The sequence below is a fragment of the Gadus morhua genome, chromosome 14, assembly GCF_902167405.1.
Source record: "Gadus morhua chromosome 14, gadMor3.0, whole genome shotgun sequence".
NCBI classification, from domain to species: Eukaryota; Metazoa; Chordata; class Actinopteri; order Gadiformes; family Gadidae; genus Gadus; species Gadus morhua.
The window spans coordinates 1,036,020-1,060,193 of NC_044061.1; the positions used below are offsets into that span (position 1 = coordinate 1,036,020).

General features: G+C 47.1%; 1 protein-coding gene across 2 annotated transcripts in view; it reads left to right on the forward strand.

Moving 5' to 3' along the window:
- Nucleotides 1-24,174, forward strand: part of luzp2 (leucine zipper protein 2) — a 111,163-nt gene that overhangs the window by 60,049 nt on the left and 26,940 nt on the right. For both annotated transcript variants that reach the window (XM_030377870.1, XM_030377869.1), the window contains exons 5-6: nt 2,331-2,393; nt 21,179-21,241. In XM_030377870.1, coding sequence (XP_030233730.1) covers nt 2,331-2,393; nt 21,179-21,241 — 126 coding nt within the window. The remainder of the gene's footprint in view (nt 1-2,330; nt 2,394-21,178; nt 21,242-24,174) is intronic.

The following is a 24,174-nucleotide window of genomic DNA, read 5'->3' on the forward strand; positions in this document are numbered from 1 at the left end:
TATATATGTATGTATTATATATACTCCCTGTACTCTGTGAACGCGGTGACTTTTGTCCCCTGACGATGTGAGCGAAGGTTTCTTGTTCTGCCATGAAACTCATTACCACCCCTCAGCACGAGGTCTCGTTAGCTCAGAGACAGCTGGCCAGAGCTCTTCTGGGATCCTCCAAACATTTGCTCCTTTTAATTAGAACATTTACGTTTGAAGGACATGACTGGTTGACCCAACCGGTCTCCCTGTTTCTCCTTATGTAAAAGATGTGAGACCAAATTCTCTTCGAGGTGCCGAATCGGCTCGGAGGACGTTGTGTGTTCGTGCCACGAATGTAAACAATAGAAATATAGCACTTTGGTTGTTGTGATTGGAAATGTTGTATTGCACTTGTATTGCGATTCACAGTTATGTTGTCCACAAACTCTACCCTGACTGACGCACATTGATTCCGAGAGTGCTATGTTGCCTTAGTTCACATTCCTGGCAGGTGGTACAGGGAACTATTTTTGACAGATTTTATTTGTAACCAATGTTTTAGTGCAGCTAGGCGAGGCAGCAACGTTGGTTTGATCACCGTATTGTCCTTTAACGTCCAGCCTGACATTAGCATCAACATCAGTTTGTCAAACACGATGTAAGGAGCAGAAAACAAAGAAACATCACTCCAACATCCGTAGCCTTTCATGAGGAAAGACAATTCTCACAGGAAGGTGTGATCAGTTAGACTTGACATTTATCTTCCTACAAACAACACTTATTGATTCATTTGGAATATTGTTCAAAAGGCTCCCACAGCGACATACGAATCAGAACAATGAGGAAAAATACTCTGAACTTTATTTAATTCATATATTCATATTTTCTTTCAACGGTTAAAATGATAAACGCCTTTTTGTTTTTTAAAAGGTTTGACATTATTCGTTCTCATTTAGCTTACATTAGCTGACAAATGCCTCATTCGATTCAGGTAACAAATGACGACTAAGTAGGTCGTTAGAAGTCACAATCTAATTCTAACAAGGCTTCATCATTAATTCAAGAGCCCACTTTCACCTTCCAGCACCTGACACCCCACTTTATCCATTTCTATAATGGCTTGGGCTTTTTATTCATGTTCCACAGTTAATATAACACATGGATAGTTCTTTTTTCTCTCTATCAGAGATGCAGTCTGGGGCTCAGAACACATTTACATTTGATCTCAAACCTAAGTTTGAGCAGACAGTTTCCATCTTCTCTCGGTCGTTTTCTACTTTCTGTATTATGTACTCCCTGGGCTCAGCTCTGAAAAGTACGATCACCGGTGCTGGGAGATGTTCCCAGGCGTGCCCGTGGGCCGTGACAGTGACGGAAAGCCTCCAACATGAACTGTGATGTTATCACACACTGCTGGGCGATGTGAGTCAATGGCTGAGGTCTAGTTTACCGTCTCCCTCCCTGAGGCCGTTACGGTGTCAGGGCTGGAGCCTCCTGCACGAGGGCCGATAGAGACGGAGGACGACCTCTCTGAAGGACACCTTCAGTCCGGCTGAGGTCTCTTTATTCCCGGTGGAAGACAGGAGGGACCAGGCTTTAGTCTGCTCTCCTCACCTCACTAGAGCACTGAGCCAGAGGCAACAGTATGGGGTTTATTTCTCTTTCTTAATTTGCGGCCCTGACAGGCGGCTAAACACAAACCATAATGGATGCCGTCACTTAGAACTTGAGCAGGAAAAGGGGAGGCAGGGAGGGAGGCTTTTAAAAAGGCAAATGCAAATGGTACTTCAGAAGGACAGAACAAAGTAAACAGTGTTCAATCAGTCACACAGTGGAGACCTGTCTGAGAGCTGGCTCCATGCTGTGCCGGATTCCAAGCAGTGTATGCCTCAAATTGTTTCAGACATCCTATGAAGAAATGATAGGATGGAAGTCAACTCCTACCTAACTGCTTCCTAAACCCTCAGAACCAGACTTTAAAGATATAGGAGGAGCCTTGCTCGGCTTGAAATGATGAAGGAATACAGGTCATTTGTTTATTGTTTAGCTAAGTCACTATTGATTTAGTGAGTTGTATCGTGGTTCATCAAATATCATCATGAAAATATTTGCTAGCAGTTAAACTGCACTTTATAAACGGCACAATATTCTCAATTTGCAGTGTCAATTAGCACAGTATATGCAATGTTAAGTATGGAATCCAATATCATGAACATATTCTCTAGCAGTATAATAGTCACTTTATTGCCACTTCTCACAAGTTATTTGTATAATCTAATCTTTTCCCAGTTTAACCTTCCTTCCATTGGTTTAACAGTTTTCTCTTTGTTTTCTGGTTGCTGTTCCTCTTCGTTTAGATCAAGTACCTCAAGACCGAGATGGAGAAAAAGACCAAAGTCATTAAAGATCTCCAGCAAGAGGTAAGTGCCTCTGTTAATGTGGCTCCCCTCTCCACCGTGGTGCAGTAGTGGCTGCTCCCCAGGTAAAGGCTGGGAGACGTGTTTATGAATCCTCTGAAATACTGGGGGACCAAAACTGTTTTGTCAGCATGATATTATTGGAGAGAAGTAGCAGTAAAGTAAAATGGTAATATTTTACCATAAGCCTTCATGTGCCCCGGTGCACTGAGACCTCTTACCTGAGCCTGTAGATCCAAAGGATCCCACCTTCTCTGAGACTCGACTCAGAGAAGGTGGTGTTCCACGACTACCTCACAAAGGGGGATCTGTCCTGAAGGACTTTTTCCACACGTTTCCTTTTTAAACAAACATTTGAAACCTACAAGTAGAGGCAGGTGGTTGTCATGTGACACCACGGTGTTCTTGTGTATTTCTGATGCTGCTTGCTAGCCTCGTTACCAACGTGAGGACTCGAAACGTATTCCTCCTGGTTAGCATCAAACCTCCTTCCCAAACGATTCCAGAGACGTTTGCATTCACTCTTGAGCGGGAAACCCTTGGACCTCCTGAGGGAGTAAATAATGAACCTGATGCTGAATGCTGTTCCCAGATCCAAGGTGACGTCATAAAGATAAGGAGGAACAGCAGAGTAAAATGAGTTGCTAAATGTAGCTGTTGATATGCTCTTACTATGAGTCTGATATCTCCTGGATTCTGTCCCTCCTCTTCCTCGTGCGACTGGCAGCTCGGCCTCATCGGGCGACGGTTCACCCTGTGGTGGACACTGTGTCATGCCCCCCACACACTCTTATGTAGAGCTTCTGCTGCAACGCATTATATAAACCCAACGGATATTAAAAATATATATATGAGTCAATAATCTAGTAGCACCTCATGCAACATGACTAACAATGTCAATGGGTTGGTGTGTGTGTGTGTGTGTGTGTGTGTGTGTGTGTGTGTGTGTGTGTGTGTGTGTGTGTGTGTGTGTGTGTGTGTGTGTGTGTGTGTGTGTGTGTGTGTGTGCCAAGAGATGCACATCAAGGCTGTCATTTCTAACATAACTTTTGCTCTGAAACCCTTTATCCGACTCTCATCTATGCTTTTAGAGTAAACATCGGTGTTTGCTAGTTTACACACAAACAAGAAACATGATTATGTTATTATTGGTAATTTTGCTCTGCCCGTTATTCTAAAATCAGATCGCGGTACAGAAATGCTGTCATCACATCTCCCAGCGTTCCAGATCTGAAGCTCTTAGGATGTGAACTCTCGTAGGAGACATCAGAGACTAAGAGGCTGCTGTCATTACCGTGACAGTTTATCTGTCAGTGTTTTAGGAGCGGGACGTAGAAGCAGATGGAAACAGAAACAAAGAGCTTCCTAAACGGCTCTCTGCTTCAACAGGCTTGAGCCTCCTCAAGGGAAACGGACTGAACCTCAAAGTCTTCGTGATCAGATGATCAGAATCCCATCGTGGTTCTGTATGTTATGAAGGAACGGCCATCAGTAACACACAGTACTGATACTAACTACAAAAAGGGTTTATTAATGAGTATGAATGAGTCTCTCAGTTAGAATAATAATAATAATATTGATATAAGAATAATTAGAATAAAAAATCATTGATAGAACAACCCCCCACCACGCTACGTTCTCAGCGTTTATGGGGAGAAATGATTTGAACCGTTCAATAACAGCGTGACCTCGGGTGGCTATCGCTTCCACCGTTCTACAAACGCTTCTCATTAGTAAACAGTAATAAGCAACCACAGATTATTATTCGCTTGTTTCTTTTATCATGTATTTGGCTCCGCCAGCACATGAAGTTCTGCCGCTGGCCTGTTGCCAAGCAACCCGTGAACGGAGTCCGGCCCACTGGCGCGCTGCTCGCTGTTCGCCGCGCCGTCCCGCAGGCCTCCACTACATCATGTACATTCAGCTCTCTGTTTCCACTCGCCGTGCGACCCGTTGGATCAGAGTCTGCGGACGCTTGTGGTTCCCGAGGGTCGTCAGCTGGCCGTCGTTACTCAGGGCTGCTTCAGGGCGGCTGGAGACACCGAGCTGAGTGATGCATGCAGAGCTGGAGGTTTCATTTAAATTGAGGGCGCTTAGCAGTCGCTTTTATCCAAAGCCACTTTCAATAAGTACATTTGTCAGAAGAGAAACAACAATATATCTCTGACGGGACAGTAAGGATGTTCATAGAACCAAGCACTAACAATCACTAGGTTAGCCCATTCCCCGTATACAGCAAAGATAGCTAGGATAAGAGGATACACATCTAAGAACTTTCCTTTGAGTGCCAGGACGCACAACATAAAATAGGTGCGTCGGAAGGGTGGAAGGGCGTGGCTAATCGGAGTGAACAATGTTCAGTATGTACAGTACAGTCCTAGCTGCACTCTGTACCAGCACTCATGGGATTCTCCTCCCCCAAACAGAGATCACGTCAGGCCTCAGTGTTGTGTCACACACAGACCATGGAACCTGTGCCCTCGTAGATAAACACAGACCCTTAATGGTTTGATTGACACCTGTGTTTGTCCGATGGTGACACCTCTGTGAAATGGGGTCTATTCTCCGAGACAATCCGATTGATGCAAACAAAACCCCTGTGAGAAGAGAAGAGCCTTCACCAGCTGGGTTGACAGAAGGACTGTGAATGCTCTTTAGCACATTCAGATTCTTACTAAACTGAGCCCTTAGATTATCCCTCACTTAGTTAAGCATCAAAGCAGAATTATTATCTGGCGTTTCCATGCCATCTGCTTCTATATGGAGCATAACCATCCAGTTAAACATTGTAACTCATCCCCCAGACTAAACATATCCATATTTCTAAACTATTTCACAAACATGGTATTATTTTGGACACCCCACCGTTGCTGGCCTCGTTAAACCATCCTGAACTCTCGAGTTCCCGTTTTGTTCCTCTGTAGCACGATCTGGTGTCGGCAGCTCATGTGTGGTCACTGTTTCCTTCATACATTATGAAACTTAGAATAAAGCAGGAGACCTTTAATCATCGACTGCTTCATAATGCAAGTGGCTGAGACAAAGAGAGAGGAATTGGCATATATATAAAAGTAAAATGACGTAACCCCAAATTAATGAAAAATATAATTTAGAATTGGATAAAGAATAATGAGAAATGTAAAACTAACTACCATGTGTGAACGGTTTGCACACTAACTCCAGTCACTTTAATCTTTCATAATATTTGAACGCCGTTCAATATTTGTCATCTAGAGAGCCTGGAATGCCAAATCAAACGATGACTAAGTCATGAGGAGAAGGCTACAATCAAAGGAAAGCTGTTATTTGTTTTGTGTCGTCACAATGCAAGCACAGCAAAACGTCCCGTCAGAGTCCAGGTCCCAGCTGCAGTCGGGCCGATATCAAACGATTCGCCCCCGTATGCTGCCGTCTGTCTGGTTCAGGGCAGCGCACTCTGTTTACATATTGAGGATTATTGTCAGCCCGTCGGTGGAGGTAGAGGTACTGCAGGGTGGAGCCACACTGTCTATAGAGGTACTGCAGGGTGGAGCCACACTGTCTATAGAGGTACTGGAGGGTGGAGCCACACTGTCTATAGAGGTACTGGAGGGTGGAGCCACACTGTCTATAGAGGTACTGCAGGGTGGAGCCACACTGTCTATAGAGGTACTGCAGGGTGGAGCCACACTGTCTATAGAGGTACTGCAGGGTGGAGCCACACTGTCTATAGAGGTACTGCAGGGTGGAGCCACACTGTCTATAGAGGTACTGCAGGGTGGAGCCACACTGTCTATAGAGGTACTGGAGGGTGGAGCCACACTGTCTATAGAGGTACTGGAGGGTGGAGCCACACTGTCTATAGAGGTACTGGAGGGTGGAGCCACACTGTCTATAGAGGTACTGGAGGGTGGAGCCACACTGTCTATAGAGGTACTGCAGGGTGGAGCCACAAGGAACCTCTGTGAGCACAGAAAGGTAACGGAAAATGAATTGGAAAATACCCGGAGGGTGATATGCCGACCAGAGTGGAACCCTGACTCCAATTAGAGGAGGAGGTGTTTCTGCCTCACATTGTACCCCCTGATACGGCCAAGAGAGCCAGCGTCACTTAGTTATGGATTCTGATTGGCTGGAGCTTTTTTGAGCAACGTAAGGTCATGCCCATATTTGGAAATCAATTGCCGCCCTGCGAGGCCGATGCTGATATCCATTGGGGATTGAAACCCATTTCTGGACGGTCACACAGGACTATAGCAGTGTTAGTTCTGTTTGATTTGATTCCCATAGCACATGGCAACGTTTGTAACATGGAAGTAGAGCTGATTTGAGCCCCCCCCCCCCCCCCGGGACCAGCCCACCTCATCTGTAATTTAAGCGCGGTGGCATTGTGACATTTTAAGATTGGGCTTTTCCTCTGTTCCAGATCAGTCTTGGGGGAGGGGGGGGGGGGGGGGGGGACGACGGTCCGACTGGGTCCGCAGAACTGTGTGAACTTTACGTACTCTGGTGCTGGCATTCAGGATGTGGCTCCCAGAGCACTCTGATGTGATCACATGAGAGACCAGAGGATTAAAGGCCAAACGCAGGTCGCCCCAGTCAAGCTTTTTGTTTATGGGGAGTAATATAAAAAGTTATCATTTTATCGACATAACCTTTGTCCAACTCTAGAACCTAACTGAAGTTTAATAACAATATGTAGAATACCGTTGTACATGATGAATTATGATTCATTTATAATAAATATTGCACTATTTATAACAATGAATGACATATTATTAATGCTTACATTTTTTCCAAGATCCATCTGAAAAGGCGGCGAAAGTCTTGACAACTTCCTGAGTCACCAGAGCAAGAAAGGGAGTGAGGGAGTGAGAGAGAGTGAACAAACCAGCAAACATCAAATCACTCCAAATAAATCTGACAACAGACACAAAAAACACTTAGGAAGTATCACAGCAGAATGTCACGAGTCCTCCCACTATCCAAGGGTTCCCTGGCATGGCGCTCACTGTCTCTGCGGTCTACTGGGCTCTGCGGGCTGTCAGGTCCCAACGGCGTTTCATTACGTTGATCGTCCTTCATCATCCTCACTGTAAATCACAAACACGGAGGAGTGAGTTTGAGGACGCAGGCTGTAAGTGGGACGGTGTGTTTGAAACACCCCGTGAGCCCCAGTGCCTAGTAAGAGTGATTCACTAAGACAAACACAAGGTCATTTAATGCAGATCATTGTCCCTCCAGTCATTGGAGTGGGGTTGAATGATGCTCCCAGTACTGATCCAGTCATTGTAGTGGGGTTGAATAATGCTCCCAGTACTGATCCAGTCATTGTAGTGGGGTTGATTGATGCTCCCAGTACTGATCCAGTCATTGTAGTGGGGTTGATTGATGTTCCCAGTACTGATCCAGTCATTGTAGTGGGTTGATTGATGCTCCCAGTACTGATCCAGTCATTGTAGTGGGGTTGAATGATGCTCCCAGTACTGATCCAGTCATTGTAGTGGGGTTGATTGATGCTCCCAGTACTGATCCAGTCATTGTAGTGGGTTGATTGATGCTCCCAGTACTGATCCAGTCATTGTAGTGGGGTTGATTGATGCTCCCAGTACTGATCCAGTCATTGTAGTGGGGTTGAATGATGCTCCCAGTACTGATCCAGTCATTGTAGTGGGGTTGAATGATGCTCCCAGTACTGATCTACACAGAGAGCCTCTAATGATCGCACGACTGGGAGAGATGGGGGTTGCTTCTCTTCAAACCATTACCGCACGCATATTCATTTTGTGTCAACATTTAACAATAACAGTTATGTCATAATCATTTCTTCATGGTGTTGACTCGTGGAAACATTTAGGATTCATAATATGCTAATATAATATAACTAGTATAAACATAATATGCATCCATCCATCAGGGATTACTGCTGTTTTGTCTATAGTTCTGTGGTCTAACACATTATGTTGTGTATTGTGGTTTGCTGTCCCACACAACACATGAAGACTTTCTTTTTTAACACTCGATCACTCCATCATGATTGTGCCGACACGTTTAAAAGCCGTTGTGGATGTATGACTGTCTAAATGTTTTTCTGCGATACTTGATTGACCTTGAGGGACGGCAAACCTCACTCCATTCTGTAGATTCTTATCCTGGCTATCTTTGTTGTATTCGGGGAATGGGTTAACCTAGTGATTGTTAGTGCTTGGCTCTTGGTTCTATGCACTTGGTTCTTGTAAGTGGCTCTGGATCAAAGTGTCTGCTAAATGCCCTGAAGGTAAATGTGAATGAATAGTCTAACCCGCGGTGTGTGGAGGTTCTGGTGTTTAGAGATCGTTCTGGACGTTTTCACGATGATGTCCTTGTGAGGGATAAAGTTGTTGGACACTAGTCATATAACACCTCGGAGTGTGGCACATTTCATACGCAACATCAGTCTTCATAACGCTCAAACAAAACAACGGTACTTAGAAAGCATCGCAGAGGTGCCGTGGGGCAACACACAGCCCAAAGTATATTCTTTGAAATCCCAGTTTTTAGCTCATCTGAAACAGTAGCTTTACTGCTCCTAAATAAGAACCAGATTCCCACAGGGTGCTCACCTTGGCGCCTACATACCTACCCATCAATACATCAGAAGACCTAAGAGAAAGAGACGACATAATGTGCGGAACGTTGACCTTACATTTGCATTTACATTGGAAAAGGGGACATTTTCCCAGAGATAACGGAAGGCAACATGCTATCATCCACGCGTCGCGGCCTCTGGTGTGTCGGTGTGCTTTGATGCACCTGAGGCGAGGAACGTCTTAAAGCACTGCCCCAGCTTACCCTCGCCGCCCGTTCCATTACCGATAACCTCCCACTGCGCATCCTCACAGAGGGCATACCGCAGCGAGAGAGGTGCTTCGGGCCGCTCCTCACCGGAAAGTCACAATCAATGACCGTCTTTCAGAGCATTCTCCATGATTGCCCATTATGAGTGTTTTGAGTGAAATGATATACAGATTGACTCGGCCCTGCTGGGATTCATCAGGCTGTCGGAGGATCGTAATAGACACCGGCGCCGTCTCCCCGCTGATGTGTTTAGTCACAAATGGTTTCCTGTCATTGTCTTCTTTTCTTCTCCCGTCACTCCTCGATATATGTTGCATTGCGTTGAAAGAGATAAACAAACAGAGAGCAGGGGGAGGAATCAAGAGCCTCATGATGAACACATAAACAGTCTGGAGTCGCCATCACCCCTGGACGTTATTACAATACATTCTATCTGTTTAAAAAACGTAATGCTCTTTTAAACAAGAGGAAGGAAAAGGCCAAGAATGCTTCTAATGCAGAACCTTTGCGTACTACGTTATGTACGATTGAGTTGAAGGACGTTGCCAGTGTGTGGCTGGAGCCCAGCGTGGGGAGGCAGAGGACTATTGACCAGATAGTGAGGTAACTCTGGAAGGGAGCTGTGTATGATAGAATATTACAGCAGGGGAGAAATGGGCGATATTATGGGAAACACACCTCAGCTATGTAATGGACATTCTCTTGCATTGTGTTTTGAATGTTGGAAGGTTTGAAGGACCCGTCAAATGAATTCAACATTGAACTGCTGTATCTGTTCTATGAACATAATAAAGGCATATTTAAGACAATAAAAAACTTGCATTGGATGAGTAGTATATGGAATTATGTCAGCACGGCATGTAGACCTAGGACGATGCCACTAGAATAAAGCCACTGTTGAGGTGAGGACCCCCCAGTGAGCGTTAAATTGTTCGCTTTGAAAGATGCGACCAAACGATCAAAAGCATTCCCCTCGGTTCTCCAGCCTTGGCATTGAGTCTATACTTGTGGAAACTCTAATCACAGACTCAGAAACAATGTTCCACAAACTGTCTGACTGCAGCGGCCATTTTGTCTGTTACAAATGAGCGTCCCGTAGGGCAGGGGATGATAATGGGAGGGAGGGAGGGAAATGGGGGTGGGAGAGAGAGAGAGGGAGGGAGGGAGGGAGAGAGATGGGGGAGGGAGAGAGAGAGGGAGGGAAGGAGGGGAAGAGATGGGGGAGGGAGAGAGAGAGGGAGGGAGGGAGGGGGAGAGACGGGGGAGGGAGAGAGAGAGGGAGGGAGGGAGAGAGATGGGGGAGGGAGAGAGGGAGGGAGAGAGATGGGGGAGGGAGAGAGAGAGAGAGAGAGAGAGGGAGAGAGATGGAGGGAGGGAGGGAGAGAGATGGGGGAGGGAGAGAGAGGGAGGGAGGGAGAGTGAACGGGGAGGAAGAGAGAGAGGGGGAGGTAGAGAGAGAGGGGGAGGGAGAGAGAGATGGGGGAGGGAGAGAGAGAGGGGGAGGGAGAGAGAGAGGGGGGAGGGAGAGAGAGAGGGAGGGAGGGAGAGAGATGGGGGAGGGAGAGAGATGGGGGAGGGAGAGAGAGAGAGGGAGGGAGGGAGGGAGGGAGGGAGAGAGAGAGATGAGGGAGGGAGAGAGGGAGGGAGAGAGAGGGGGGATGGATGGAGAGCGAGATGGGGGAGGGAAAGAGAGAGGGAGGTAGGGAGGGAGAGAGATGGGTTAGGGAGAGAGAGAGGGGGAGGGAGGGAGAGTGATGGTGGACAGAGAGAGAGGGGGAGGGAGGGAGAGTGATGGTGGACAGAGAGAGGTAGATAGAGAGAAATAATGGAGTGAGTGCGAAAGAGAGGGAGGGAGGGAGACGACGACCTCATGTTTACTTTTTACTCATAATTTTTACTGTCCACGGATCAAATCATAATACAAACAATATAAAAAATGAATGAGTTCTTAATTGTAATCATATACAGATATTTCTGCCATGAGCGAAAGTTATCTTAACATTGTCATTTATCCGAAAATTCTGTTGTGTCTTCTTCAATAGGAAAGCATATAGAAAGTTGATCTGCGGTATTATTACTCAGAATGCACTCGCTCACCTTGTTAGCCGAGTCAGGAATGGGCCCACCCATTTAAAGTGCTGCTGTTACTCACGAGCATCGCTTGGGTCTCACAGGCTGCCGTTTGTATTGATCATTGATTCCTGTTGGTGGCTCTGGATCCAGCGTTCTATGCCGTTTGTATTGATCATTGATTCCTGTTGGTGGCTCTGGATCCAGCGTTCTATGCCGTTTGTATTGATCATTGATTCCTGTTGGTGGCTCTGGATCCAGCGTTCTGTTGCCGTTTGTATTGATCATTGATTCCTGTTGGTGGCTCTGGATCCAGCGTTCTGTTGCCGTTTGTATTGATCATTGATTCCTGTTGGTGGCTCTGGATCCAGCGTTCTGTTGCCGTTTGTATTGATCATTGATTCCTGTTGGTGGCTCTGGATCCAGCGTTCTGTTGCCGTTTGTATTGATCATTGATTCCTGTTGGTGGCTCTGGATCCAGCGTTCTGCTGTCGTTTGTATTGATCATTGATTCCTGTTGGTGGCTCTGGATCCAGCGTTCTGTTGCCGTTTGTATTGATCATTGATTCCTGTTGGTGGCTCTGGATCCAGCGTTCTGCTGTCGTTTGTATTGATCATTGATCCTGTTGGTGGCTCTGGATCCAGCGTTCTGCTGTCTCACAGCCACGCTCACTTTACCGCTCTGCTCTCCCCCAGAGAACGTTTACCTCCACCAGGGGGTTGTGTTTCAGCCGCTTGTGTCCGTCTGTAGAACAGGATCTCAGAATGTAATCCTCAGGTTTGCCAAGGAACCACGGATTCACTTTGCACGCCAATTGACCAAAAATATTTAAAATATTAAACACAAATCTAACTTGCATTCAAACACCAGTGTAGACTTGAAGATGTCACACCGATGTATAAACTGTGAAAACTCCCACAATATTTAGACTTCTTACACACATTATACACCTCACTGTTGGGCTTAAACTGTTTATTGCTCGTCTCAATTGATTATCTAAGTACAAGAACATGCTAGCCTCTTAGGACCATAGCATGCAGGCGTATTAGCATGCTTACATTAGCATGTAAGTACACATTTGAATGTAGGGTCTGCAACAGCTAGTGCTATCATGTTAGCATTGTAGAGTTTGGGGGGTTAACACCGCCTGTTTGGAAAAAAAGAGAAATGATTGCGCACATAAAATGAAGCACCACGCGGCCGACACCCACAAGCGCACAGTCACTGTCTTTGCTCTCGCTCAGATATGTTTTCTGCCGTTATCTTTTAGGGAATATGTGGGTGTAGATATTGTCCATCTGCCATTGTGTCCCTAAACCTGATGTGTTGCTCTCAACGATCATATCTAGACGTCGATTTCAGAGAGATATCCGTGGAAGCTCCTCATGTGGGGCTTTCACATTTGTCTGTTGAGTTATTACTGTGAAATATAAAGACAGATATGCAAGCGTAGCGACGCGCTGATTTATTAGACTTCATTAGGCGATCGCTGCCTCATCATTCCGATAAATAACGACGTTACACTTGCTACAGGGGATGGCAGTATTTTCTCCCTGATCAGCTTTATGTACGGAATATAGACGTTTATATTTCCTGGTGTGTTGATATTCTATACACTTACGTACTGCTAATCTCCGAGGCTGGCTATGGCTCAGTGCGTCTGATGATCCTGCTCTATTCATGACCAGCATGGTAATAAGTTATGTTACCCGAAAGCAGTCTGAGGCGCAGAACTGGCTTTATTGTTCCCCAAAGCATGCTCAGAGCTTGAGTAGGCTCTTTTAAATGTTGAATTTGAGCTTGCTTGATGTTACTCAAGAACTCACTTTAAGGTGAGTAGGTGTTTGGAGCGCCAACATTTAACCAATTAAACTCAGAGAGGAACCGGTCATGGCTGGTGCCGCTCACTTAGTACCAAAGAGAAAAGCAAGAATCCTTGCCTGGCCACTGGAGAAGAAGATCAGAGCCAGCACGAAGACACCGTCTGAGCAGTAGATGCAGCATCCGTGGCACTGGGGATTGAGTCGGTGCTGCCTCACTTTATGTGTGTGCTCAATGAATGATCTTCTCCTCACAGCCTTTATTATTGCCCTCTACAGCGTGTGAGGGCATGTAAAGTGATGCAATAATAGTTCTTTGTGCACGTGCGTGTGGGTTGTGCATGTGCTCACAGCAATGGAGGTAGACCTCGCCAGGCCACTGCCCCAGAGGAATCGGTCTCCAAAGGGCTTCGGTCTCCAAAGGGCTTCGGTCTCCAAAGGGCTTCAGTCTCTAAAGGGCTTGGCCTCCAAAGGGCTTGGCCTCCAAAGGGCTTCGGTCTCCAAAGGGCTTCGGTCTTCAAAGGGCTTGGCCTCCAAAGGGCTTGGCCTCCAAAGGGCTTGGCCTCCAAAGGGCTTCGGTCTCCAAAGGGCTCGGCCTCCAAAGGGCTCGGCCTCCAAAGGGCTTGGCCTCCAAAGGGCTTTGGGTTGCTGGCCCCTGTTCTACTGAGCAGAGTAAAGGTTGTCCAGTATCCTAAGGTGTATAATGATTCTTATCATGATACCTCATAGCTCAGTTATGATAAATTAATATGATTATAATGACGATGTTACTGCTGTTATCATTCATACATAGACGAGTAACATGCTACGAACATGTAGAAATGCTTTGCTTTTCCCGTGGGCAGAATTTAGATCAATGTCCACACATCATGTGCTCCCCTGGATTGCGATGATATTTTCATGGTACTTAAGATATGTGTTGACATCTGCCACATTTTAAAAATAAGAGTACTCCGTTTCCTCTGAGCCCGGATGCCTTCATCGCTGTTTGCAGCTATATTTGTGCAGGATATTTGTTGTGGCAGAAACAAAAAGACGGCAGCTTTCCTATAACAGCCGGAAGACAATAACTTATACGTTTCAATCAAAAAGCTATTGCAGCAGTAATATGACTGACGCCTGGCTGTTTTCCGTCAGTTTCACAAGTAAGCCCATATCCCTGAAGCCAAGACATCACATCACTCCTACAGTGGTTTGGTGTGTAAACCTTATTTGCTCCACACAAACAGATTGTTTGATCTCCTCTGAAACTCTAGAGATACGCTGACACAACATCTTGTGAACAGGGAGGGGTGATGGAGATCAGAGCAATAATTAGTCTGATATGTAGAGTATGGATATCGCATCTCAAGACATAGCCAGACACTACACTAGTTTGTTCTTTTGTATTTAATTTGAGCTGTTGCTGGCATTAGATTTGCACTTTGTTTCATCATCTCGTAAGGATGTAGTCTCTTTTGTTATCTTTGTGAGGGTAGAAGATCTTAACTAGCTATTCTAGGTAATCTAGTTAAAGAAATGTAGCAGGAGGTGCCCGGCGGGGATCTGCTGAGCAGACTAGTGGGAAATCTCAGACCCAGTCTGATTATAGGAGAGAAGAGATGGAGTGTCCTGCTCAGAACCAAGGTCACCGAGATGATGGGAACCGAATGATGGACTGGACAGACAGACTGAGGCCATCTGTCTGAGGACGGACAGACAGAGGCCGAGTCTCGGGGGACAGACAGATCCTCGTTTCAGGAGGATCTGGTCTGTGGACGTGTGCAGCAGGCGGCTGCAGAAGTTCTAACAGTCTGTCACATTGTGCGCTAGGAGCTGGATAGCAAGCTATCCTCGTGGTCGTTTCTGTAACGCTGAATCTTGAATCAGCTGATATCATCCATGGACCCCCCTGATCAATACAGTTAGGGTTAGTGAGGGGTTTGACCAGCTCAGAGTCAGGGCCCTGCCTAGGGTGGAAGCTGGTGGGATGGGCAGGCTCCCCCAGCGGGGCCAGTCCTTCCAGGAACCTAGGGGCCAGGGAACGCGTCCCGACCCCCAGGACCCTCCAGAGGCTGGCTCAGGCCCGCAGGACCCCCTGAGGGCAGGTCCGCGTCCCGTCTGGAGAGGGGCCCCCCTCCCATGGAGCCCGGCCCTGGGGGTCTGGAGAGGGGCCCCTCTCTCATGGAGCCCGGCCCTGGTGGTCTGGAGAGGGGCCCCTCTCTCATGGAGCCCGGCCCTGGGGGTCTGGGGAGGGGCCCCTCTCTCATGGAGCCCGGCCCTGGTGGTCTGGAGAGGGGCCCCTCTCTCAGGGAGCCCGGCCCTGTGGGTCTGGGGAGGGGCCCCTCTCTCATGGAGCCCGGCCCTGGGGTCAGGAGAGGGGCCCCTCTCTCATGGAGCCCGGCCCTGGTGGTCTGGAGAGGGGCCCCTCTCTCATGGAGCCCGGCCCTGGGGGTCTGGGGAGGGGCCCGACCCTGGGGGTCTGGGGGCCCTCGGGGTCTGGGGAGGGGCCCCTCTCTCGTGGAGCCCGGCCCTGGGGTCTGGGGAGGGGCCCCTCTCTCAGGGAGCCCGGCCCTGTGGGTCTGGGGAGGGGTTCTCAGAGGCTGAGAGACCTCAGTCCGTCCGTCAGAGCCGAGGCCGATGGGGTAGCAGAGCCCAGAGTCCCCATAGAGCCTCATATGACAAAGGGCTGAGGCACCTGGGGTCAGGGGTCACCTGGGGTCAGGGGTCACCTGGGGTCAGGGGTCACCAGGGGTCACTGTTCACACACTCATGCACCCTGCATGTACTATGAGGATGAATGTTCAGAAGTCACGTGAGAAAACGTGGATTCTTTATTTAACATAAGATAGAATGAAGAGATAAAATATGTATTCATGATTTATTTATCCTCCCTGATGTACTTTTTGTTTAATCAGTTTTGACACATGAAGAGAGCAGCGATTTCTCTCCACGACATGCAATATACATCTCTCAATATCATGGACGCCACTTCCCCATGTGGGATAAAAAATTTAGATATACTCTGCCTAATTACCCGGAAAGAAAACCGCTCTTTGCTAGAGTTTCGATCTACATACAGCTCCCAAATCAGGATTTGAATCTCTATCCAAAATGGGTTGTGTGTGTGTGTGTGTGTGTGTGTGTGTGTGTGTGTGTGTGTGTGTGTGTGTGTGTGTGTGTATGTGTGTGTGTGTGTGTGTGTGTGTGTGTGTGTGTGTAATAATGATAAACCACGTGGGTGTGAGTGTAGGTCTAAACTGCGTGCTGGGCAGTCTGAGGACTGCACCAGCAGCCGCTGTGCTGTAAGAGTCAGCAGAACGACAGCGAGCCAGATGCTACATTACTGATTGAACATCCAATTGCCTGTAATGACTGAAACAACTGGAAACGCTTATCAGTGAAATAGACCATTTAAAGATGTTTAAGATTCCCTAATACAACATTTCTTTGTTTTATTGAGTTATTGAATCAGCTTGTAATATTTGTATCAATCGTACCCTAACATTTATCCCAATATGAAGTTTGAAACATTAAGATGGGCCTATTCTTCAATGTTGCAATATAAAACAATTGCCAAAGATTTCAATGTAAAGAAACGACATCTGGAAGGAAGATGATCCATTCAAAGTAAAGAATAGACGAGGCGAGAGTGAAGGAGTCTGATCGTTCTCTGATCCGCATCACAGACATTTAGCAGATTTTGTTTGATCTGCGTTTTTCTGTGTTACTCTAATCTTGCAAATCTCATGTTATTTTCTCGCTAGTTAAAAAGTTGTTGAATATGAATGTGAATGAATTTGAATATTTATTGGTGCCTCGAACTATTTAGTGTTCCTCTTCCACACCGACCCTTCCGTCTCAGCAAATGCCTTTTTTAGAAAAGTACTAATACTATTACCTAACTACTTTTCTTTATTAACTACATTAACTACATTAACTACACTTTTTCAATAATTCCTCATAACAGAGTTGTGATTTTCGGTGCTGTATATTTATTTGTAACCCACCTCCACTGAGAAATGTAGATCTATTTTTTTAAGGTTGGTTGCTGGTTTGTTTTTATATAAAGGTTAAACACGTCTTGCTTTAGAAACAGATGTGATGACCAAAAGCATTAGATCATTTGAGCCTTATTAATTATAATTAAAAATGTAAAAACAGCGAGTAAAGGCACCATTTCTATGAATGATCACTGGATCAACATTTTTGGAGGATTTCAAAGACATTTGGATTACAATGTTTAACACATTGTGAACTGGCCGACCCAAAGGTAATGCATTGTACCTCAGAGAGAGTCTGAAGACTGCAGACTGTAAACACCATTTGCTTTGTGTAACTTATAATTAGTGCATTATGTGAAAATAGAAATGAGGTAATTATGCATTGCTGCTTACAACCCTGTGTTAATATGTGTAAGGTCAAATATATTAATTATGGCAAATGTTTGGGCAGAGAGACAATAATGTAGTAGTAAGAACCCAAACTCCCACCATTGTGTGAGAATAAAATGAATTAATAGTAATATGTAAATACGTTTGATTCTTGAATTGAAAGATGGCGTCCAGCCTGGCTGTTCTTGTTATACACTTGCTATGTGGTTGAACATATATACTCAAAATAACAGAGGCTAACAATGTCATTCCAGTTGTGGCCCGCCCAACGGACACAACCCGACCCACTCATCGACGAGCCACGTTTAGAAATGGGAACGCAGCCCTACATCAGAATGCCACAGAACGTCTTAGCTCCCTAAGCTACCCGGTGAAAGCCTTCTGCGGGTAATACATTCTGACATATGGGCTGGCTCTATCTCATTTAGCATAATGCACTCTGACACACAGCCACGCCGGGATCTCATTTACACTGGGCGGTGTTGTCAGGGTAAAGCCGGTCGTTTGTGACAGATTCTTCTTTATGTCCCAGAGTCAGGGTGGGGGGGTCACTCTTCTTTAGAGGTGAGAGGAGGGGCCAGTGTTGGAAATTGATAACTGCTCAGCCAATGTTGCTTCGCCGCATCCCAAAACATCAGCTCATTACTCCTGTGTGTGTGTGTGTGTGTGTGTGTGTGTGTGTGTGTGTGTGTGTGTGTGTGTGTGTGTGTGTGTGTGTGTGTGTGTGTGTGTGTGTGTGTGTGTGTGTGTGTGTGTGTGTGAAAGGTAATGTTTGGTGTGGCATTGACCTTAGTGTATGCTAGGCTTGTGGTCGTTTAAAATGATTATCTCCTATAACTGAAAAGTTAAACTGCTGACCAAATTAATAGGACACTTGAATTATGTTTTTTACTGGGAAAGAATAACTAATTCATAATGTATGAAGCCAGTATTTTATGAAAGGCGGTTCTTTATTGTACAATATGTGTCTCCAAAAGGACGGTCTTTAAAATCAGTGAATTATGACCCTGGAGGCGAGCCAAACGGAGTACGATTTTATTTATGAGGAGTATGAAGCCAATGATAATATTGTCACTGGCTGCTGTGTTTCATTACATTGACAGTCGTCTTGATGACTGTCACTATCCCTCAGTGACACAACTTTATTGATTCATTTGAATTGGTCAATATGTTTCATCGACTCGGGCCGGTTAGGATAAGCAGGTTTGTCAGAAGTGATCATCAGCCTTCTTGATCAGTTCTACCTCGACAAGCAGCTTCAGTTCAGTTAAAAGACCTGTTTTAGGAGGAAGCAGGCATGACAACATTTATAATGTCTTGGACAGATGATATAAATAGACTCAAACACTAAAGATAGTAGACTCTTTTAGAGCGTCTGTAAGTAGGATCTGAGAGTTGTAAAGAGAGAGGGCAGAAGAGAGCAGGAAAATAACCAACTTAACCGTCCCTCCTCCCTGCTCTCCGCCTCCCTCGGTTTCTCCTCCATTGAGGAGTGTTGCACTCCTGCAACTGTGATTGACAGGCACAATAGATTCCCCTGAACCAATCAGGGAAGAGATGGCCTGATTGGCCCTAAATAATCGGGGAGCACTCTAAACTCTAAATGTGGTTGTATAGAGGCCCAGTCAACCTGAAACACATCTTCTCACAGAGAATTTGACTCAGTAAGAGCTGACTCGCGGTGCTGCCATTTCTTACAAATTACCCTCAAACCATGGCTCTTAAATCTTACCTGCAGCCTCGGCCGTCTTCTAATGGGAGACCAATCACAACAGCCGCAGCGGAAGCGGTGTAATTTTAGAGTGCTTGTTGGCACTGATAGGGCAGCGCGGCGGTAAAGCGCGGTCCTCTTAGGTTAGCGTGTGAGCGCCGTGCAGTCGGCGCGACCCTTCGGCAGCAGGGTTCTGTCGATGAGCTGACCCCCTGGCCCCCCACGCCCCAATGTTTTACCGCTCAGTATTCCAGCCCCCTCGGCCTCAGCGCTTCAAGGGAACCCCCGGCACGCGCCACATTAAACCCATTAGGAGATTGAGTCTTAGCAGCTGACCTCCCTGAGGGGCGGCTGGGCCTGGGGTCTGAGGGCAGTGCTGAGCGCCATAGATCCTCCTCACTGGGCTGACTGCAAAGGACAACACAGGGGCTGCTCACAACACTTACTTACTGCCGTTCTGGTTTACAATCAAATGAATTCCCCCAGTTGTGTCTGTAGTTCAATTTATGAAGGCCAGCAGGCCAGGCGTGGAAAACATGGCTGGAGTACATAAACGATGGCTCTATTTACTTCCATTTATTACGAAGTCATAACTGGTAAACAATAGGAAACCGCGGAGTGGGCCAGTTTGCCCTTTCATATTTGGTGTTTATTTAATTCCCCACGACTCCCCGCGTCTATACAGCGGGTTCAGATTTCATCGCTACGCTAAACAGGATCATTTAGCATCCCACTGGACGCTAGGTGGGAGAAGCCCTAGCTCTAGCCCTAGCAGGATGCTATCGCTAGGAGGGAGAAGCTCTAGCACTAGGATGCTATCGCTAGGAGGGAGAAGCCCTAGCAGGATGCTATCGCTAGGAGGGAGAAGCTCTAGCACTAGCTCTAGGCTGCTATCGCTAGGAGGGAGAAGCCCTAGCACTAGCTCTAGGATGCTATCGCTAGGAGGGAGAAGCTCTAGCACTAGCTCTAGGATGCTATCGCTAGGAGGGAGAAGCTCTAGCACTAGCTCTAGGATGCTATCGCTAGGAGGGAGAAGCCCTAGCACTAGCTCTAGGATGCTATCGCTAGGAGGGAGAAGCTCTAGCACTAGCTCTAGGATGCTATCGCTAGGAGAGAGAAGCTCTAGCTCTAGGATGCTATCGCTAGGAGGGAGAAGCTCTAGCAATAGCTCTAGGATGCTATCGCTAGGAAGAAGAAGCTCTAGCGCTTGCTCTAGCTCTAGCATGCTATCGCTCCCACCCCCAGCTCAGCGTCCTTAAAGAGCAGCTTGAGGCTACGGGATGTCCGTCAGTCAATGCTTCAGTGAGCTCCACCTGTGGGTCTGATGTCCTCCAGACGTACAGACCTTATAGACATTTTGATGTTTCTTTTTATGTTTTTATTTGTATTTGTAAGTTTATTATTTAGTACACATCATTCTATTGGCAATAGTGGGTCAGGTTCACACAAAGCATTCCCCTTTAATCCAACATGGAGTAACTTCTGTAGACTGTGATGAAAGGCTAGGCCCCTCTGTCCAGCATAGAGGCCAAAAGACCGAACTGACATTGAGTGGATCCGTAGGAAATACCAGCAATGACACAGAAACATTTAGAAAAAAAGTAATACAATTACATTTTAATTGAATATTCTTTAGTATTACATTAGTTTCCTTTCGTACAATCATGTACTTCCGAACGACTTTTTGAGAATATGTTATAGGTCATGGAGGATGCCCTGTGTACTGCTTTACTTGCTTGTCACATCAAAGAGGACCTTTTGTGCCCGTAATGTAAATAACCTGTAGGCCAGGAGCATGAGGCTCCAGTGGAGGCCGCTGGCTGCATTTCTCCCAGGTATTTCTCCTGCCAGATCCTTCTCTTCTCTCGTCAGTAAACCTCTGGACACTGCTCTGGTCCACTGTCTGACGTTACTGGTCAGTGATGAGGCAGTCTAGACGGAGACGAGACAAATCCAATTCATCGAGTACTATTCTTCTTGTCTTTTTCTCCTTTTAGAACAAGAGCCTGAAAAACAAACTTCTGTCAGGCAACAAGCTGTGTGACGTCCATACGGAGGAGGTAAGGGCCCATCCACTTCCATATTTCTGTAACAGCTTCTGTCAAAACCAACCTGCTCAACAACATGTTTCAGACCACTTTTGAACACTGAGCAGAAAAAGGTCAAAGTCATTTAGGTTTTCTTTTTGCACAACAGGTTTCTATGTCTGATTTCTTATTTTACCATTCATGGTCTCTCGTAAGGCTAACACGTTTTATTGTTCGGGGGCCGGTCACACAGAACAGCGTTTTAAAACATGGTTACCTACTCTGCCTTTTCTTTCTTTGGCTGAGACCTTTATCTACAGTTTCATCAGCGCAGGTTACAGCTCGAATACGTCTAAACGCAGAGCAGAGCCTCTTATCAACCAAAGAGAGAGCAGGACTGAAGGCCCGACCCCAACCAGCTGACCCACTTAGTGTCGGGATGAAGGCTGGATCAGAGCCATTCTCAGAGCTGTCCGGTCCACTTCAGCACCTCTCCGTGGTCATTGTCTCTGAATGAGTGCTCCTCCTCTCAGAGCTAGATGTTATCCATGACCACGGGCCACGGTATAATGAGGCCCACTGACCTCTGTGAGAGCCCCCATCATAAGGCTGGCAGGTGGAGTCATGATGGACGGATGAACAGAGTCAGAACAGAGTCTCTCTCTCTCTCTCTCTCTCTCTCTCTCTCTCTCTCTCTCTCTCTCTCTCTCTCCCCCCCTCCTTCCCTCCCTCTCTCTCACGGTTGCTTGGAAACTATTGATGTCGGTGAAGGACACCGTCAGAGATGATAGCTGATCGAGGGGGCATCGTTGAGCTAGCGTTCTGTTCTCCTCCAACCTGTTTGGACCGGAACCGGCCAGTCTAAAGAAGAGCCTTTGAGCTAGGGGGGATACTGGCGGTAAACCAGAAACCACTAATCCCAGTTATAACAATTGTTAACCTGTAATCTTCTGTAGAGGAGCTCACTCTTCTCTCCAGGCCTTCCTCGTGGTCTGGCTGTAAACAGGCTGCGTCGGGGGCTGTAGGGGTCTTATGATTACCCCCTCCTCTCTGAGTGCTCACCCCCCCCCCCCCAGAGACCGGGACAATAAGCTCTGATGGGCGGGGGGCTGCGCCTTAGAGCACCGTCTCTCAGTAGTACAGGAGTAGTTGTTTCAATACATCCGTTCAGAGGAGGTGGCTCTGTGAGGTCTGCAGTCACTGGAGTGGCTACTACACATGATAGTGGCTACTAAGGCTGAATAAGGGCCTGCTAAAGTGTTTACAACGGAGCTTGTTTCAACACCACCTGTGAATAGACATAAAAGGTAGTTGATTCTATTCAAGGGTTTTCTGAATGACTGAATAGGCTCAGGCAGTGAAGGCCGTCTGTTATGCTGTCTTCTCTTGTATCGCTGCTGCTTTGTTATCATGGGATTGTCTTCGGTTGGTTTTCCATCCATGCAGTCCTTCTTCACGCTGACGTTGATCTGAGGTTCATCCTGAGATGAGGCACGTCCTGCAGTTCTCTTCTGTTCCTCTGTCTGTTCACAGAAGGACAGACGGGATGGAGCAGGTGGGGGTCTCCACGAGACCCCGCCTGAGGTTAGCCCCACAGCATCACTAAATACATTAAAGAAGTAGAGAATCCATATCAACACTTCTGAGTTCCTCTTGAATCTAGAAGCTAGAAAGAGCCAGAAAATGCTAATGTGGTCCACACACCCACTCACACACCCACTCACCCACGCACGCACGCACGCACGCACGCACGCACGCACGCACGCACGCACGCACGCACGCACCCACGCACCCACGCACGCACGCGCACGGCGCACGCACACGCCCGGTCCCAGGGCTGTGTGTCCCATCACTCCCAGCAGCCTCAACTCCTCACAGTCCCGGCCCTCCTAGCGATGGCTCCGGCTCCTGGGGGGGGCAAAGACATGCTGTACATCGTCCACGTCTCTCGCTCTCGCTCTCTATCTCGCTCTTATCTTTCTCTCGTTTTCTCTCTCTCCCTCTGTCTATCTCCCTTTCATCAAGCGCATGAATGACCTGCTTATACAATGCCCCCCCCCGTCCCTCCAGGGATCAGGTGAGAGGGGGGAGGGGGGGGGGGGGGCAGATGATTGTGTGAACATGAGGTCAGGGGGAAAGGGGGAGGGCAGAGACTCTCTTACATCCAATAACCGTCTTACCGCTGTGCTGACAAAGAAGTTTCAGTTAATTGACATTAGCTCTCCTCTGATGTAGAGGCAGCGGTTGAATATGTTAAGGGGAGGACAACACGGCTCATGTGCTGACGCTAGCTTAGAACCACAAAGGAATGCATTCAAAGCAGAACCAAGGCTGCATGGTAGGGCTGCTCTGGGGCTGAGCAGGGCGGCTTCCGGTGAGCCATTTGCTGAGCGTTCTGGTGAGCGTTCTGGTGAGCGTTCTGTTTCTAGTGAGCGTCCTGTTTCTGTTGAGTGTTCTGGTGCGTTCTGTTGAGCGTTCTGTTTCTGGTGAGCGTTCTGTTTCTAGTGAGCGTCCTGTTTCTGGTGAGTGTTCTGGTGCGTTCTGTTGAGCGTTCTGTTTCTGGTGAGCGATCTGGTGAGCGTTCTGCTGAGCGTACTGGTGAACATTCTCTTTCTGGTGAGCGTTCTGCTGAGCGTTCTGGTGAGCATTCTGTTTCTGGTGAGCGTTCTGGTGAGCATTCTGTTTCTGGTGAGCGTTCTGGTGAGCATTCTGTTTCTGGTGAGCGTTCTGCTGAGCGTTCTGTTTCTGGTGAGCGTTCTGGTGAGCGTTCTGTTGAGCGTTCTGGTGAGTGTTCTGTTTCTGGTGAGCGTTCTGGTGAGCGTTCTGGTGAGCGTTCTGTTTCTGGTGAGCGTTCTGGTGAGCGTTCTGGTGAGCGTTCTGTTTCTGGTGAGCGTTCTGGTGAGCGTTCTGGTGCGTTCTGGTGAGCGTTCTGTTACTGTTGAGCGTTCTGGTGAGCGTTCTGTTTC